The sequence below is a fragment of the Pseudomassariella vexata genome (assembly GCF_002105095.1).
Source record: "Pseudomassariella vexata strain CBS 129021 chromosome Unknown BCR38scaffold_7, whole genome shotgun sequence".
NCBI lineage: Eukaryota > Fungi > Ascomycota > Sordariomycetes > Amphisphaeriales > Pseudomassariaceae > Pseudomassariella > Pseudomassariella vexata.
In genome coordinates, this window is record NW_024467962.1 from 2433893 (window position 1) to 2447842 (window position 13950).

The 13950-nt window shown below is 49.4% G+C and overlaps 4 protein-coding genes across 4 annotated transcripts; 2 read left to right on the forward strand and 2 right to left on the reverse strand.

Annotated features, from left to right (window-relative positions):
- The first annotated feature begins 1188 nt into the window (after nt 1-1188).
- On the forward strand, nt 1189-2704 carry BCR38DRAFT_435264 (CVNH domain-containing protein). The gene has a single exon (XM_040860359.1). It carries the CDS (start codon nt 1281-1283, stop codon nt 2244-2246), a length of 966 nt encoding a protein of 321 aa, XP_040715900.1. The 5' UTR covers nt 1189-1280; the 3' UTR covers nt 2247-2704.
- Nucleotides 2705-5884: 3180 nt separating this feature from the next.
- BCR38DRAFT_370176 (uncharacterized protein) lies at nt 5885-7528 on the reverse strand. The gene is made up of 3 exons (XM_040857271.1): nt 7032-7528; nt 6798-6856; nt 5885-6743 (listed from the first exon to the last, which is right to left on the reverse strand). The coding sequence occupies exons 1-3, from the start codon at nt 7260-7262 to the stop codon at nt 6203-6205; spliced, it is 831 nt and encodes a 276-aa protein (XP_040715901.1). The 5' UTR covers nt 7263-7528; the 3' UTR covers nt 5885-6202.
- A 1129-nt stretch (nt 7529-8657) lies between these two features.
- Nucleotides 8658-10422, forward strand: BCR38DRAFT_435275 (polynucleotide kinase 3 phosphatase-domain-containing protein). Its single transcript, XM_040860360.1, has 3 exons — nt 8658-8874; nt 8926-9909; nt 9964-10422. The coding sequence occupies exons 1-3, from the start codon at nt 8679-8681 to the stop codon at nt 10272-10274; spliced, it is 1491 nt and encodes a 496-aa protein (XP_040715902.1). The 5' UTR covers nt 8658-8678; the 3' UTR covers nt 10275-10422.
- Nucleotides 10423-10904: 482 nt separating this feature from the next.
- BCR38DRAFT_485637 (uncharacterized protein) lies at nt 10905-11342 on the reverse strand (the record flags this gene model as incomplete). The annotated part of the gene is made up of 2 exons (XM_040863922.1): nt 10905-11200; nt 11255-11342. The coding sequence occupies 2 exons, from the start codon at nt 11340-11342 to the stop codon at nt 10905-10907; spliced, it is 384 nt and encodes a 127-aa protein (XP_040715903.1).
- Between the last annotated feature and the right edge of the window lie 2608 nt (nt 11343-13950).

The window sequence follows — 13950 nt, forward strand, 5'->3', positions numbered from 1 at the left end:
GTACCGAGGGTTAACACCTACGGCGTATTTAATATTATATTATTTTATTTCACCTTGCTCTAATGACAGCTAGTACTGGTGATTGCGCAGAAAGAACTGAAATTGCCACTTCTATTGCATGTAATTTCTTCTTGTGTCTTGCAATATCTCTGGAGGCCTACATCACGATTGGAATGTTCTGGTATCCGGCTCGTATTATTGCTGTCATTGCTAAAGGCCGTTATACTAACAGGAATATCAGCACCTCCCCGGCATAGTTACCCCTCCACACGCTTGTATGTTGATTTAGGTTTTCACAGGGTCCAGGGTTCCGGCTTGCTAGTGTCGAATCCCAACCATCGGCTAGCATACGTGTCGGCCGAGTCTGTCGGTCCACTTGATCTCAAGGACGCTTAATATCCTTAACTCAGCTTGCTCCCGACGTTTCCATAGCTCCTCATCGTAGTGGCGCTACTTATTAGCACTATCAGACCACATCTCGCTGGAATTGCATCAGAGCGCGTGTCGCCAACATGTCGCCAACACACATACGTGTCCACTTAAATACCCCGTATGCTATTTTGCCACTTGCTACCTTCAGTTTCATAACCGACCGTGCCCAGCCTCACCGCCATGTCTATGAGCCACAGACTAGCAAGGGCTAACATATTCCAGAGCAGTCTCCGCCAGTGCCCGTGGTCGTCCGTTCTTTCAGCCAGCCCTTCTGAGCATATCGTATTCATTGAGGCAGTGACTGGAGCATTGCCTGGGAGGGCCAAGACCCAAGGCAGCCAAGGCGCTATACGTTCTTGCCGAACTTCCGCTCTTCTCCACTAAATAAACCGCCTGTGGCGTAGATATAGACGTAGGCTAGAGATATACTTCGAAGCACGAGCGGTTTAATGATGTCATCACGCGAATATTGGCAACTAACAATCCTATTAGATTCGCTATTGCACACATAGTGCTGAACCTTCGACAAACCATCTACTGCAAATCATGCATCTTTGCCTGGTGATTGGGGATGTGGAACTCGTTCGCTCGCTCTCGGACAGGTATGGCGGAAGTCAATATAGACCCACTTAGTCTGTATAGTCAGGGGCAGTGCTCTAAGACGTGTAACAATGTAGCAACAAGGGGGTAACGCGTCCATAGTGGCCAAAGGTATTTATACCATGAAGGTCTCCCACTTGCGATCAAAGTTTGCCACCCAGGTCCACACTTTTGCGATCTAAATTTCATCATCCAAAGGAACCAAACAATTATCTCTTTCACATTTTCCACCAGATACATCTTACAAGATGGATCACGGTTACGGCAATCATAATCCTCAGCACGATGGCCGACCTGGCGAGGCTGCGTCATACTACGGTGGCATGCCGGAAACGCAACACGGTTCTGATGGACCAGGAGGCTATGGCCAGCAGCACCGGGAAGGGTATGGTCGTAACTCGTCGTACCCAGGGGATGGCCAAGGCTTTGAAGGCGACGGTGAGCGCGGTCTCATGGGAGCTGCGGCTGGTGGTGCCGCTGGTGCCTTTGCTGGCCACCAAGCCGGACACGGCGTCCTTGGGGCGCTAGGCGGTGCTTTCGCCGGCCACAAGTTGGAAGACTTCGCCAAAGATCGTAGGGAAAGTAAGAAAGAGGAAGAGCAGCGAAAACACCAGATGCACTCCCCGCCTCCGCCTCCTCCTGCTTACAACTCGGGTGAACATCGCCAGCATGAACCCCACGGCAACCAGCAATCTCAAGATTCTCACAGCCAAAGCCGCTCCATGGGCGGCGGCGGCCTTGCCGGCAACTTCTCGGCTTCGTCGCACGACGTCCATCTTGAAGGTAATTTAATCCTTCGCGCCACGTGCCGACGCCCGGGCGGCGCGGATGAGCATAGCTCCATCGATCTCAATCGTGTCCTCGGAAACCAGGACGGCCATTTCCATTGGGTGAGCGGCTCGGGCACTACGAACTATCAAGTGAAGCAAGGTGATACGTTGCGGGACATTGCCCGTCAGTACCATTGCGGATTTGGAGATATTGCTAAGATTAACCACCTCGACAACCCGGACTTAATCTATCCTGGGCAGAATTTGCAGGTCCCGCGCCATGAGGGTGGGAACTTTGGCGCGTCTGCGAGGGATGTGCATTTGGTGGATGGGGGACGGGTTTTGGAGGCGGAGTTAAAAAATGTTAGAGGAGACTGGCATAGAAGTCGGGTTGATCTGAACGAGCGCATATCCAATAACAACGGCCATCTGTGCCTAGTTTGAAAGAACTCTGGTGTAAGCATCGAATCAGTCGTAAGAAGCTGAGTATAGTTTTGAAACCCCCATATTTAGCCAGCTCATCAAATTTGTTAACTTAAGTCCCTTTCTAATCTTTAGAAATCGAGTCCGTCAATGGTTGTGAAATACACTCTGCTCCGACAGGAAGTAACTAAAACTTGGAAAAGGATGAATTTACACTCTAAAACTCGCAGCATTCATTGTAAATATGGTTCGTTAGGTGAAAGTTTCTTTGTCGCATGTATTTCGAATAGTTCGCACTATGCAACACAGTTATGAATAAGGAGTTTTCTTCCCTTGCTGCTGGAGGTTTAAATTATAAAGACGCGGCGCTCCTCGAGCGAACCTCGGATGGGGACATTTTACCATTACCCATTTCGGGACAAATGGGTCACGGAAATACTTAGTAGCCCTCGACTCCACGTTTCTTCGTGGAAGCGGAGAGAACGGGTCGACTTAGACTATTCGTATAAACTGCCTTGGCCACATCCAACATGTAAACTTGCCTGCGATTGAGCTACGGCATTAAGTTCGAAAATTATACTATATTAAGATATGGTTGCAACTACATCGGCTTGTTGATTAGGTACTGCTTAAACGCCATGATGCCGACTTCATGTTTCTTTCATTCCTTCCCGTAACCATGCTATTGAACTGTTCAATCTCTGTGTAGTCAAATTTCTCGCAGTTGAGATAAGCAATAGTCTCATGTACCTCGTTAGCAAGTCCCCAGGACGACTTAAGATAATTGTAAACCCGAAAGCCTGCAGAAACAAGGTGTAAGTGAACAGAGATACAACCACTATCTGAAACATCTATCGCTCTAACGTCCCACACCCACATCCGGGACACACCCACATGTGGGACGCCCTAAAAATGATGCTGTATATTATAACCATTGACTTCAACCTTTTTTTACACTTATTCTGATGCGACTACAATACAGATTTCACCGTCACTAGGGTTTTCAGACTCGCTAGACTTATCTGTACTATCCTCAATTTCACCAGCCTCGATTTGAGCCTTCCGAATAGCCTTGATATTAGTAAACTTCGAATTAGGGCTCATCTTGACCTTCCTCCGCTTTCTAGCCCTACTAGCCTCAAGCTCTGCCTCTATTGCCTCAATCTTTCGCTGTGCGACAGCTAACTGGTAGTCCTTCTCATCAAAGCCCTTTTGAACTTTCCGAAAGAGTAGCCGCTGGGTATTTGGATCACTATCAAGCTTGCTGTATAAGCTGAGTTGATCTTGGAGCTCACCTCTCCTCTTAGGCGTTGACCAGGCTACTGCTGATGTCTCTAACGCCCAGTTCTGACTACTAGAGTGCCCTTTGCAAGTCTGACTAGGCTGTTTGATTGGTGCTGACGTATTCTCAAGGAGCAGGGGGCTCATAAGGGGTCTAGCTATGCTCGAAGGCAGAGACCAGTATATTTCCATCCACTGATAATGTTCTTAACGGTCAATGCTGCTAGACGTGCCTTTCTATAGCAGAGGAGAAAGTTTCTCTTCCCTACGACAGTAGTAGTATCCCATTGGTTAAGGTAACCAAGCTCTTTCTTATAGGCTGCCTTGAGGGGTCCAAAGACTGACTGATCGAGAGGCTGGAGAACGTGGGATGTGTGTGGCGGTAAGAAAAGCAAGTGTATCTTGTTTATGAAGCAGAGGTACATAAACTCTGTCGTTTCGTGGCTACTATGCCAATCTAGGATAAGTAACCTAGTCTCTTCAGGGTCCTCTGGTTAAGTCAAAGGAATAAAGATCTTTTGTAGCCACTCAATAGCCGTAGAGTCTGACGTCCACCAATTCTCTGTTGCTGTAAACCTCCAGGCTTCGTATGGAGTCAATTCCAGAGGAAACCACTGCTGCTGGACAGACTTCCCCTTGTATATCACAAGTGGGGGTAGTGCAGTACCAGTCGCAGAGATACACTCTATAAGAGATGTCCAAGCTCGAGATCCAGGCTGTTTCTTCCGTATAGAACGAGTCTCAGATGATCCTAGAACAAGACCATTTGATCCTCTACCTTCTAGAATACCTGTCTCATCCATATTGTATCGATTCGAGGCCTTAATAGCTTTGATCTCAGGGATAGCGAGGTATTTGAACCATTGCCTGATCACATTAGCTGAGGCTCCATTAATACGCTGGGAATCGATAGCTCTGCTTCTCTGGACCTTGACTGAAGGGTTCCTCTTGATAAAAGCCTGGACCCAGTTCTTTCCAAGTGCTTCGGTGTCTCCGTGGATCTGTAGGATACGCTCGGCGAAGTCTTTGAGCTGTTGATGGGTTGGTGGGAGGCCTAGGGCAGCCTGGATTCGAACCCATTCAGCCAGATGGGATTCCTGGGCTGGAGAGAGCCTCTGTTAGTCAGCGAAGGCTATATCTCTTGACTGGGCTCCCTGAATCCGTCGTGAAAGAGTAGACCTTGGGACACCATGCTCATATGCTGCTTTTCGGAGGCTTTGACCGGTAGCTATTGCTTGAAGAGCTCGATAAATATCATCTTCGGTATATTGACTCATATTGGTGTAAAGAAGACGTACGTGAAATTTCGTAACGATAGAATTGATATTGGTAAAGAAAAAAGAGGTTGAAGTTAGAGGCTAGCGGTGTTGATGAGGCATTTTTGGGTGTCCCACATGTGGGGGTGTCCCGGATGTGGGAGTGTCCCGGATGTGGGAGTGTCCCGGATGTGGGAGTGGGACGTTAAATCATCTCGAAACGTATGCAGATATTCGTCTTTATTCTCCGAGCGCGTATCTGAAGACTCTACCCTAACGTCCCGTTTCATCAGAAGATTAATCTTATCATCAAATGGAAACTCGGGAGCATTCTCACCACTACTGGTACTACTGACCTGGCTCTAATTCGCAATCTCCTCGCTACCGCGACACAGGATGGTGACACCGTTATCCCGCGTTTCCCATTGTGGGCTAACTTGGACGAGGGCGCCATGAGGAACATGGCGAATTTCCCAAGGTGGCTCTGGTCGTATCCACATTGACTTGTCGGATAGCCGTTCGACATTCTATGGCGCTGCGACGTGGTAGTGCCCCAGGGTCTGAAAAGATAAGTTCTGATGAAGATCCTGAAGGTGGAAACCGAGCCGCCGATGATGGCCTAGTACAGCTCGATCCTGCACCAGTTGAGGGAAGCGGCCAGGTAGCAGTTATAGTCGATGCCCGTATTCAGTTTGTCGTCGTGGTAATACTGCACACATCCTGTAAAGACGACAATGGAACCTCCGTTGAAGAGGCCGGTCAAGGCGGTGGCAGCGGGTGTCACTGCCGGTTTCATCCCGGTGTTGGAGAGAGTTTTGGCTGGTCACGAGGGCATGTCGGGTACTATAGCGAAGAACAATCTTGGTGGGAATCCTACGCGGCTGCAGGAGGGAAGACGGGGTGTTTTGGGAAGGATCGCTACTGTTATTGGACCGAAGTAATAGACTGTCGAACAAATCTGTTTGGAGCAGACCCATTCAGTTGACCTACCAAACTTAGGAGTAAATAAATATTTAAACTCCGCAGAACATTGAAAACTATATCGAAGCACATTGTGGTTCGTCTTCTGCAAAATATGGCAACCACCATTAGCATAAGGATGTAGACATCGGAGTCCAGCTTCACGGATATATTAGTGTACTGAACACGAATGAGATGGTCATAGCTCTAATGTCTATATTAGCGCGATTACTATATCTTGCAAGAATATGACCAATCGCTATTCTATACCAGTCCTCTGAATTGGAACCATCCATAGCTCCAAGCGTCGTGCAGTGCCCCCTGGTGAGCAGAAACTGAAAGTTAGATCAAGGAAACCATGAGAGGCACTCCCTACATTTTTAAGAGGCCAGCCGTTATAAGTGTGGCCCGATCATCTCGGCTCCGTAGCCAAATGGTGTTTGCTCACTCCTCTCCGAAATTCCCATCATATTGGCGGACCTATACAGACTCCCCACGGCCTCGCCGCTTCTGCTTCTGGAGCTTCACACTATCGGCACCCTCCTCGTCATTATTATCAGCATTGTTCTTAGGCAGGATCCTAAGCCTCATGCCCGTCACAATCGTAAACCCAACCACCACAATCTCCTCCAGCACCGCCATAACCAAGAAAATGGTCACATTGCCAAATAGCGCACTAAATTGGAGATTCCCTGTGAAATTTCCAATAATGCTGTATAGCAGCCGTACGATAATAAATGGTGCGCACACAGCGAAGCAGATGAGCAGCTTGTGCTCGGGCTTGGGGATGGCCTGCCACTTGCGTAGCATCAGCAGGAACATGATGACGCTGGCGAGATAGGTGGCTAGGAAGAGCATGGTGGCCGCTTTGGTCTCAGCGTTGCTTTGGAGGGTTGTTGCGGTCGAGCCGTAGGCTTCGGCAGCTTGCGTGCCGCCGTGGATAGCGAGGGCGATAGCGGTGAAGCCGGTGAGAGAAATTCCAGTGAATAATTTGGGGTCAACGGCGTTAACGAAGCGGTTTCTGTCAGTGAATGGTTAGTGATTTTGCTGAGTAGGGGTTGATGAAGAAAATTACCCTCGTAATAAAAGTCCCAAGTTGAGGACCGTTAGGGGTGAGAGACCGATATTTTGACACTAGAGCAAATATTAGCAACTGGGACGGACTTGTGGCTACAAAGTGAGCTGGGGGGGGAAGTTTCAGTCGTGCTTCAAGCGCAAACACACTTGAAGTAGACTCATGAGGCCTTGGAGGAGTGTGTGATCTAGAGATGAAACACGAGTGAAGGGATGTAAATCTGAAGTTGCTTACAATGAGTGCGCCGCCATAGATTGAGCGCGAAGGGAAGTGGATCGTAGCGAGTTGGAATGAGGCAGCCAGTAGTCGGATGATTGAAAATGGGATCAATATGAACCAGCCTGAACTCCTACCAAAGCCATGCCGAGAACACAGAACGAAAGCAAAAGCTAGGAAAACAGCAAAGCTAACGAGCTGTATCACAGCCACGCCGTCACGGTATGTGAAAACGCCAGTACCGTCCATGTCTGTAGCTGCACTGCAAAAGAATTGCACAGGTACGGGTGTCAGCCACCAATGGAGAGTTCCAGAGATCGTGCAAAGAATTGGAAGAAAGACTCGGTAGATATAGAACTCGGTGAGGTATTCGAGGCTCGGAGCTTGGTAAGTGTATACCAAGGGCAAAGTGAGAGAACAAGCATGGAAAGTGCCAAGCTATATAATTGTTGTCTCTTCCTCAAAACACCACTTAATGAGGTAACCCAACTTCATGGTCATCGCTTTCGTAGGCATGCGCCTCGCAACAGTTTCGTTTAATTCATTCCAACCCAAACGGGGAACTACACATGAACGAACTTTCTGGGAACGAAAGCGAGAAACGGGTCGATGTGGGATTTAAGCAAGGGTTTGATTGGCTGCCACTCAATTAGGCGACTATGCAGTGCTACGTTGGTGCATCTAGACCACGACTTGATGACAACTGGGATTGCGCCTCCACTGGCTTGTACGCAGAAAGATTTGTGTGCTGACACTGATAGTGAACCACGAAACCGGATGCGGTTCCAGTTTCCGATGACTCTCCTCGTGAAATGGCATGCATATTCCAGAGACTACAAGATCAGACAGCGATGAAGTCGAGTACCGATGGTCTGACCGTCAGCACCGGCATGTCAGGAATTACAGAGGTTAACCGCTTATGCGGTCATCCTGATACCCAGTTTTGGCAAGTGGAATGGTTATAGTGATTTGCGGCCGTGTCATTCGTCTGATCAGAATGTCAGCCAGGCAACGTTGAAACTCCAGGATATTGACTTTATCCCGAGTCGCAGAGCTAAGAAAGACTGCGTTGGCGCTCCTGCTGAAGCCCTGGGTCCGACAGACATCAAAATAGGGCGGGGATGGTCATGTTGATGAGATGCGCGATCAACCAGTACAAATTGTACTACTCGAGCTCAAAAACACCATCTATGTGACTAATGAAGGAAGTCATGTAGCCTACCAGCGTCAAGGCTGACACCTTCGGTAGGAATCCTAGAAAATGACTCTAGATACGCTGCAGTATCTCCGACGAGCTGGATTCTTTCTGCGAGGAAACGTCCCAGTTGGAATTTCGATTGTTTGGAGTTCCTTTTCCTGTTTGCATAGGATTCCTGTGATGTGTTGGGCATGTTGAGACACGCGATACTTAATGGAAAGGATGAGCAGCAATGTGTGCCCTTGTGCATTACTGAGACTCACACTCATATAATTTCGAGGAACTTTGGAGAATTGGTTATTAATTCAATGTCAATCTGAACGACTGCACAGAAGCTTGAGGAATAGAGGTGTTGCTAGCCTTACAGGGTAGCTTTGACGCAACTTTGGTCGGGCAATCCTTGCATCCCGTCGCGTAAAGCAGTCGCGTTCCACTTTACGGCTTCCAACGTCACTTCTGGAAATGCAATGATCAAGACAAGAATTCCTCACGCCCGAACACATATACGTTTTATTATATCGAGAGAATACCGCAAAATTAGATTTGCTTATGTGACCATGCCTTCCCCCAAGGCGGCAGAAGCAAAGCCGTCAGCTAAACGAAAGAACGATTCCATCTCTCCACCCCCCCTACTGAAGCGCAAAGCACAAAGCAGCATATCCAGTGAGTTGATTCACCACCGTGGAGATTTTCGCTGCTGACCACCTTGGCCAGAAAATGCTGTAGCAAATTTCTTCACTCCGACCTCTCAGAAATCCAAAGAGCGAACGAATTGGTCCGAACGTGCGCCAGACGATGACACACCTGCCACACTTCTCGTGGCCCGCTACAAACCCGAGAATGCAGAAGGACCCGAGCAACGGAGGAGACGAAAGATTGCCGCGTTCGACCTAGACTCGACGCTGATCACCACGGCTTCGGGCAAGACGCATGCCAACGACCCGAACGATTGGAAGTGGTGGGACTCTTCGGTGCCGACGAAGCTGAGGCAACTGTACACTGAAGACGATTACAGGGTCGTCATACTGAGCAACCAAGCGGGTCTAACCTTGCACCCTGACCCGAAATCCAAAGCCCCCAAGAACCTAGGGAAGGACCGGCTCGCAAATTTCAAGCAGAAGTGCAGCGCTGTGCTCACGAAGCTTGACCTGCCCACGGCCATATACGCTGCGACCGGGAAGGACATCTATCGAAAGCCGCGACCTGGCATGTGGCGCGCATTGTGCGAAGACTACAACATCTCGGAAGCCGATGTTGATCTTGAGAATAGTATATTTGTTGGCGACGCAGGGGGTCGCACAGCGCAGCTCAAAAAGGGCGAATCTGGATCTGCGACGGTCAAAGATTTCAGTTGTTCTGATCGCAACTTTGCGCACAACGTTGGCATCACGTACAAGACCCCCGAAGAGTTCTTCCTGTGCGAGAAACCACGCGAATTCACGAGGGATTTCGATCTTGCCAATCACCCATACCCCGAACACGGGGAAGACGGAACAGGCGATATTATATTTGAGAAGAAGACTAAGCAGGAAATCGTCTTGTTTTGCGGCCCGCCGGGTGGTGGGAAGAGCACTTTCTACTGGAAATATCTCAAGCCGCTGGGCTACGAGAGGGTAAATCAAGATACACTCAAGACCCGAGCGAAGTGTTTCAAGGCAACAGGAGACTTGCTCAACGGAGGACATTCCGTTGCCATTGGTGAGATCACTCTAATTTCTGCCTATTGAATGGCAGTGTCTTATGTCTTCGCAGATAACACAAATCCCGATCCAGATGGCCGCGCCGAGTGGATAAAGTTTGCTGAGAAGCACAAAGTGCCTATCCGTTGTGTATGGTTCAAGGCGTCACAAGAGCTGTGCGAACACAATGCTGCTGTGAGAGCCCTTAATAAACCCCTAAACCCTGAGGCTAGGGAGGCGTTACCTAAGATTGCCTTTAGCGGCTTCTTCTCGCGATTCAAAGAGCCTAAGGTCAAGGAGGGGTTTGGAGACGTGGTTGAGGTCGAGTTCAAGTTCCGGGGTACCGAGGCAGAGTATGCGATATGGGGACGATATTGGAACTAGATGATTAAGTTGAGAGTGTTTGCCTGATTGAGGGGGAGCTCATCTGGTGAGACAACGCCAAGCTGCGGAACACAGAATTGTTTCACGAACGCGTTTAGCTTGTCATCAGCAAGTATGAAACGAGGCCACGATAACGGGATAGAAGAGTCTATGTCGTACACGAATCTCGTCCTGCCAAGTTGCGTGTGTGCAAGCATGTTGAATGGTTTTTTATAAATCATCGTAGGCTATCTACAGGGTTATACGTAAGGGCATCGTACACACAGAAAACAAGGTTGACGTGACCTATCCGCGCTCCCGCGGGACAGCTACCGTAATAAGCACGCACACGTCTGGACTTACTCCCGCGATATAAGCAAACCAAGCGCCTAGAAATGCGTGACCAGTAACTGTTTTTTCTTTCCCCCTTCTCGACCCGACCCAAGTCCGATTGAATCATAGTCTCTCACTTGGTTGACTCGTTCGGACATGAATTGTCTTTTCCATCCGCGCCGCTGTCGTCAACGTCTCCCTTTCCCTGTGCGCATCAAGTATGATGCCGCATCAGTTTATGTATAACGTGTGGATGAGCTTGTCATAGCGCTCATCATGTCGTCATTGTTCCACCCCACTCGGCCACCCCACGGCCCCTCAACCGAACAGGGCAGCACCACCGCTCTCGACGGCCTCGATCTCGGACATTTCGATGGGTGCACGTCGGAACCGCACGGGCAGCTCGCTTCGGTCGAAGTACATACCCTTGGGAGCGGCTACGGGGCCCAGCTTGGCACCGGGCTGGCTGCCAATTCGGCCCGTGTCAATGGTCTTGCGCAGGGGGCCGTGTTGTTGGGCGTGGTCGCGGTAGCTGCTGAAGGTGCTGTGCGAGTTGCCGGGCAGGGCACCCGTGGGCGAAGCGGGGTGAGGTTGAGGGGTGTGGTCGACCTTGGCTGTGACGAGGTTAGTACGGGGATTGAAATTGAAGAGGGTGAAGATATGCATACAGGGAATTTGGTGCTTGCCGATAAATCGGATCAGAGGGGTGCGCTCAGCAGCTTGTGCCGCTTGACGGAGGGCGCGGGTTGCGAACATCGTGAGTGTTTGCGTTGATGTTGGTTCGAGACAGAGTCGACGTTTGTAATTTTTTTGGTCGCGATTTATTGGCGCGCGGCGGAGCGAGCTCGAATTTCTGTTGCGTAAGAGGTACCTCGACGTCGAATTTTCAGGCAATGGCGCAATTTTCGTAGTATTGAGCACAACTGGGGTATTTGTATGCTTGTGCAGCTCGGATTGGTAATGAGGAGTGATCGAAGAAGAGGAAGGGAGTGAGCACGAAAGTAATCGCGGGACTGGAGTTTGGTGAAATACTTAAAAGGTGGCGCTCGAGGGGAATTGTGTGGGATGATTTGAGACGGTCAGGATGGATAGACACCGCGGGCTTCGGGTGATAAGCAGACCCCTGGTCATAGACCGTTGCCTTGCTTTTTTGGGGAGCGCGAAGCACTGGAGTTTGCGGTTTTCGGACTTTGGGTTTCTAAGACCCCAGACCCCTCACCCCAGACATGCAGGAGGCAAGACTGACCGTACGTTGGTGGTCTGACACAGGTTTACGAAGACGCCTTCATATAGCTATTGCCAATAGATCTCGGGAAGTATTTACAGTAGAGTTGTCCTTCTTGGGTTTCTGATTACCCAGACAGACGTGGTCGGGAGTTTACGGGGCCTCTGTTGAGAATTTGCAGGTCCAAGAGTTTATGAGCACGAATTACCTCGGCCAACATCTGATTAACTGAAAAGCCACCCAAACTTTGAACCTTAACGGGCACATGGAAGCTTTCATAAGCATTATCCAGGATAAGAGAGCTATCCATACTCCCAACATTCCACCGTCTTGCATATGGACGTCGCACCAGCAAATTATCGGCCAGCTCCTTGCAGTCCCAAGTGCATCAAGGTCGGGAGAGCGCCGAGTGTGAAAACACAATTGCAGCATTCACCGTTGCACTGTCGCCGCAGACGTGCTTGCCGTTTGCTTGCAACGTCCTGCGGTGACCGTAGCTCATTGCGCCTCTAGAACCCTCACGAATCCTGCCGGGAGTTTTTGATGGAGGATGGCTAAAGATGCCTATTGGGCTAGAGCCACGGGAGTCAAGATGTTTCCCAGCCCATTTTTCTCATCTCGTCTCATGCATCTAGCAGACAAGCTTCCCGCATTACACATGCGGAAGTGGGGGGAATGCCTGCAGCAACCAGCTGGGCACTGACTGCCTGCTTGATAACAGCCCGACCCGAGTATTGGAGTAACTTCAATCTGACCCGACGAGGAGCTCCACACCACCAATTGGGATATTTATAACGAGAAGTCGCAGCTCCATCCTGGTAAGAAAAAAGCTGCAAACCCATTGCATCATGCGATATCGGCACAACGGATTTGTGATCGTTGGATCTGTCCGAATCCGCTTGGCTGGCTGGCTGGCTGCCATTGTCTCTTGCATCATCCCGAGAGAATTCTTTACGCGTCACCCTGAAAGGATATCGTCGTCATAAAATGCGCAATTGAGTTTCCTGTTCGAGCAATAGAGCAAACGGATGGTTGGTTCATCATGGGATCAGGGTTACCCGGGGAGTGATTTGATTTTCCATGCGGGATGATGGGACCTTGTTCAGGAATATTTGCAATGGTTGAATTCATTCTCGATGCATGATTCAAGGGCTCCCGCCAAAAGATAGTGCTGATGACTTTTTTTTTTCAAATTTCACTGCCCCATTCTTGACTCGTTGAAGTTGAAGTCGCCACTAATATGAGGATATTTCTGCCGTAGCGCTCAAAGTCTTTACAAGGTGCCACTCTTCGTGAATTACTGCGTAGGGCTGCGAACTTCATTACACAACATCGTGCAGTACCCTCCAGACGGCTATGGGCCTTGCTTGGTGTCTAGCAATGAATACTCTCTGCCAACAGGTTAACCAATTAACATCGCCACAACTCGATGCCCGCCAGTTCGAGCCTGAAAGTGACCACATCTTAAACGTGATAGTTTCCCGAAAGATACTATCTCCGGCTACGGATCTCCACTAGACCGCAAAGTATGCAATGATACCTTCTCGAATTGCGTGGGCTATATCAGGTGCTCCACTGCTGTCATGCCCGCCCTTGTCTTCCCCCACCCATTTTCTCAGCCTGCATCTAAAATTGCCAGATCTGGCAGGTACAGGACATAAGGCTGGAGATAACATGCTCCACTCCGGTGTTATACTACGATGTTACAGCCCGACGCTATACTCTTGTCCATTTGTGTTTGACAGCATACGTGGTTCATGCCGTACGGGAAATTTCCTTTTTTAGTTATCCTGCCTACTTACTGCGCGAACTGTATTTCAACTATGACCACATTGCAACTTTTACCTAGTCCTGAAGGCACTGGAATATCAGCAGTTGGATGAGTACTGTTACGGGGACGTATAACCTCCCTGAGGCAAACAACGCGGGTCAGATATTTGAGACTACGACTTCATTACCGAAGGCTACCGGTTTCAACAGGACCTGTGATACCCCCGAGGTCAACACGATAGCCACTACGAAGACGTGCGCTACCTGAGGCTTTGAATAGACTTGGTTCATTCTGCTGAATCCTTGTGATTGTTTTCTCTAATATTTTTGTCTAAACTTTGGACGAGCACCCAACAAGCTACAACAGAA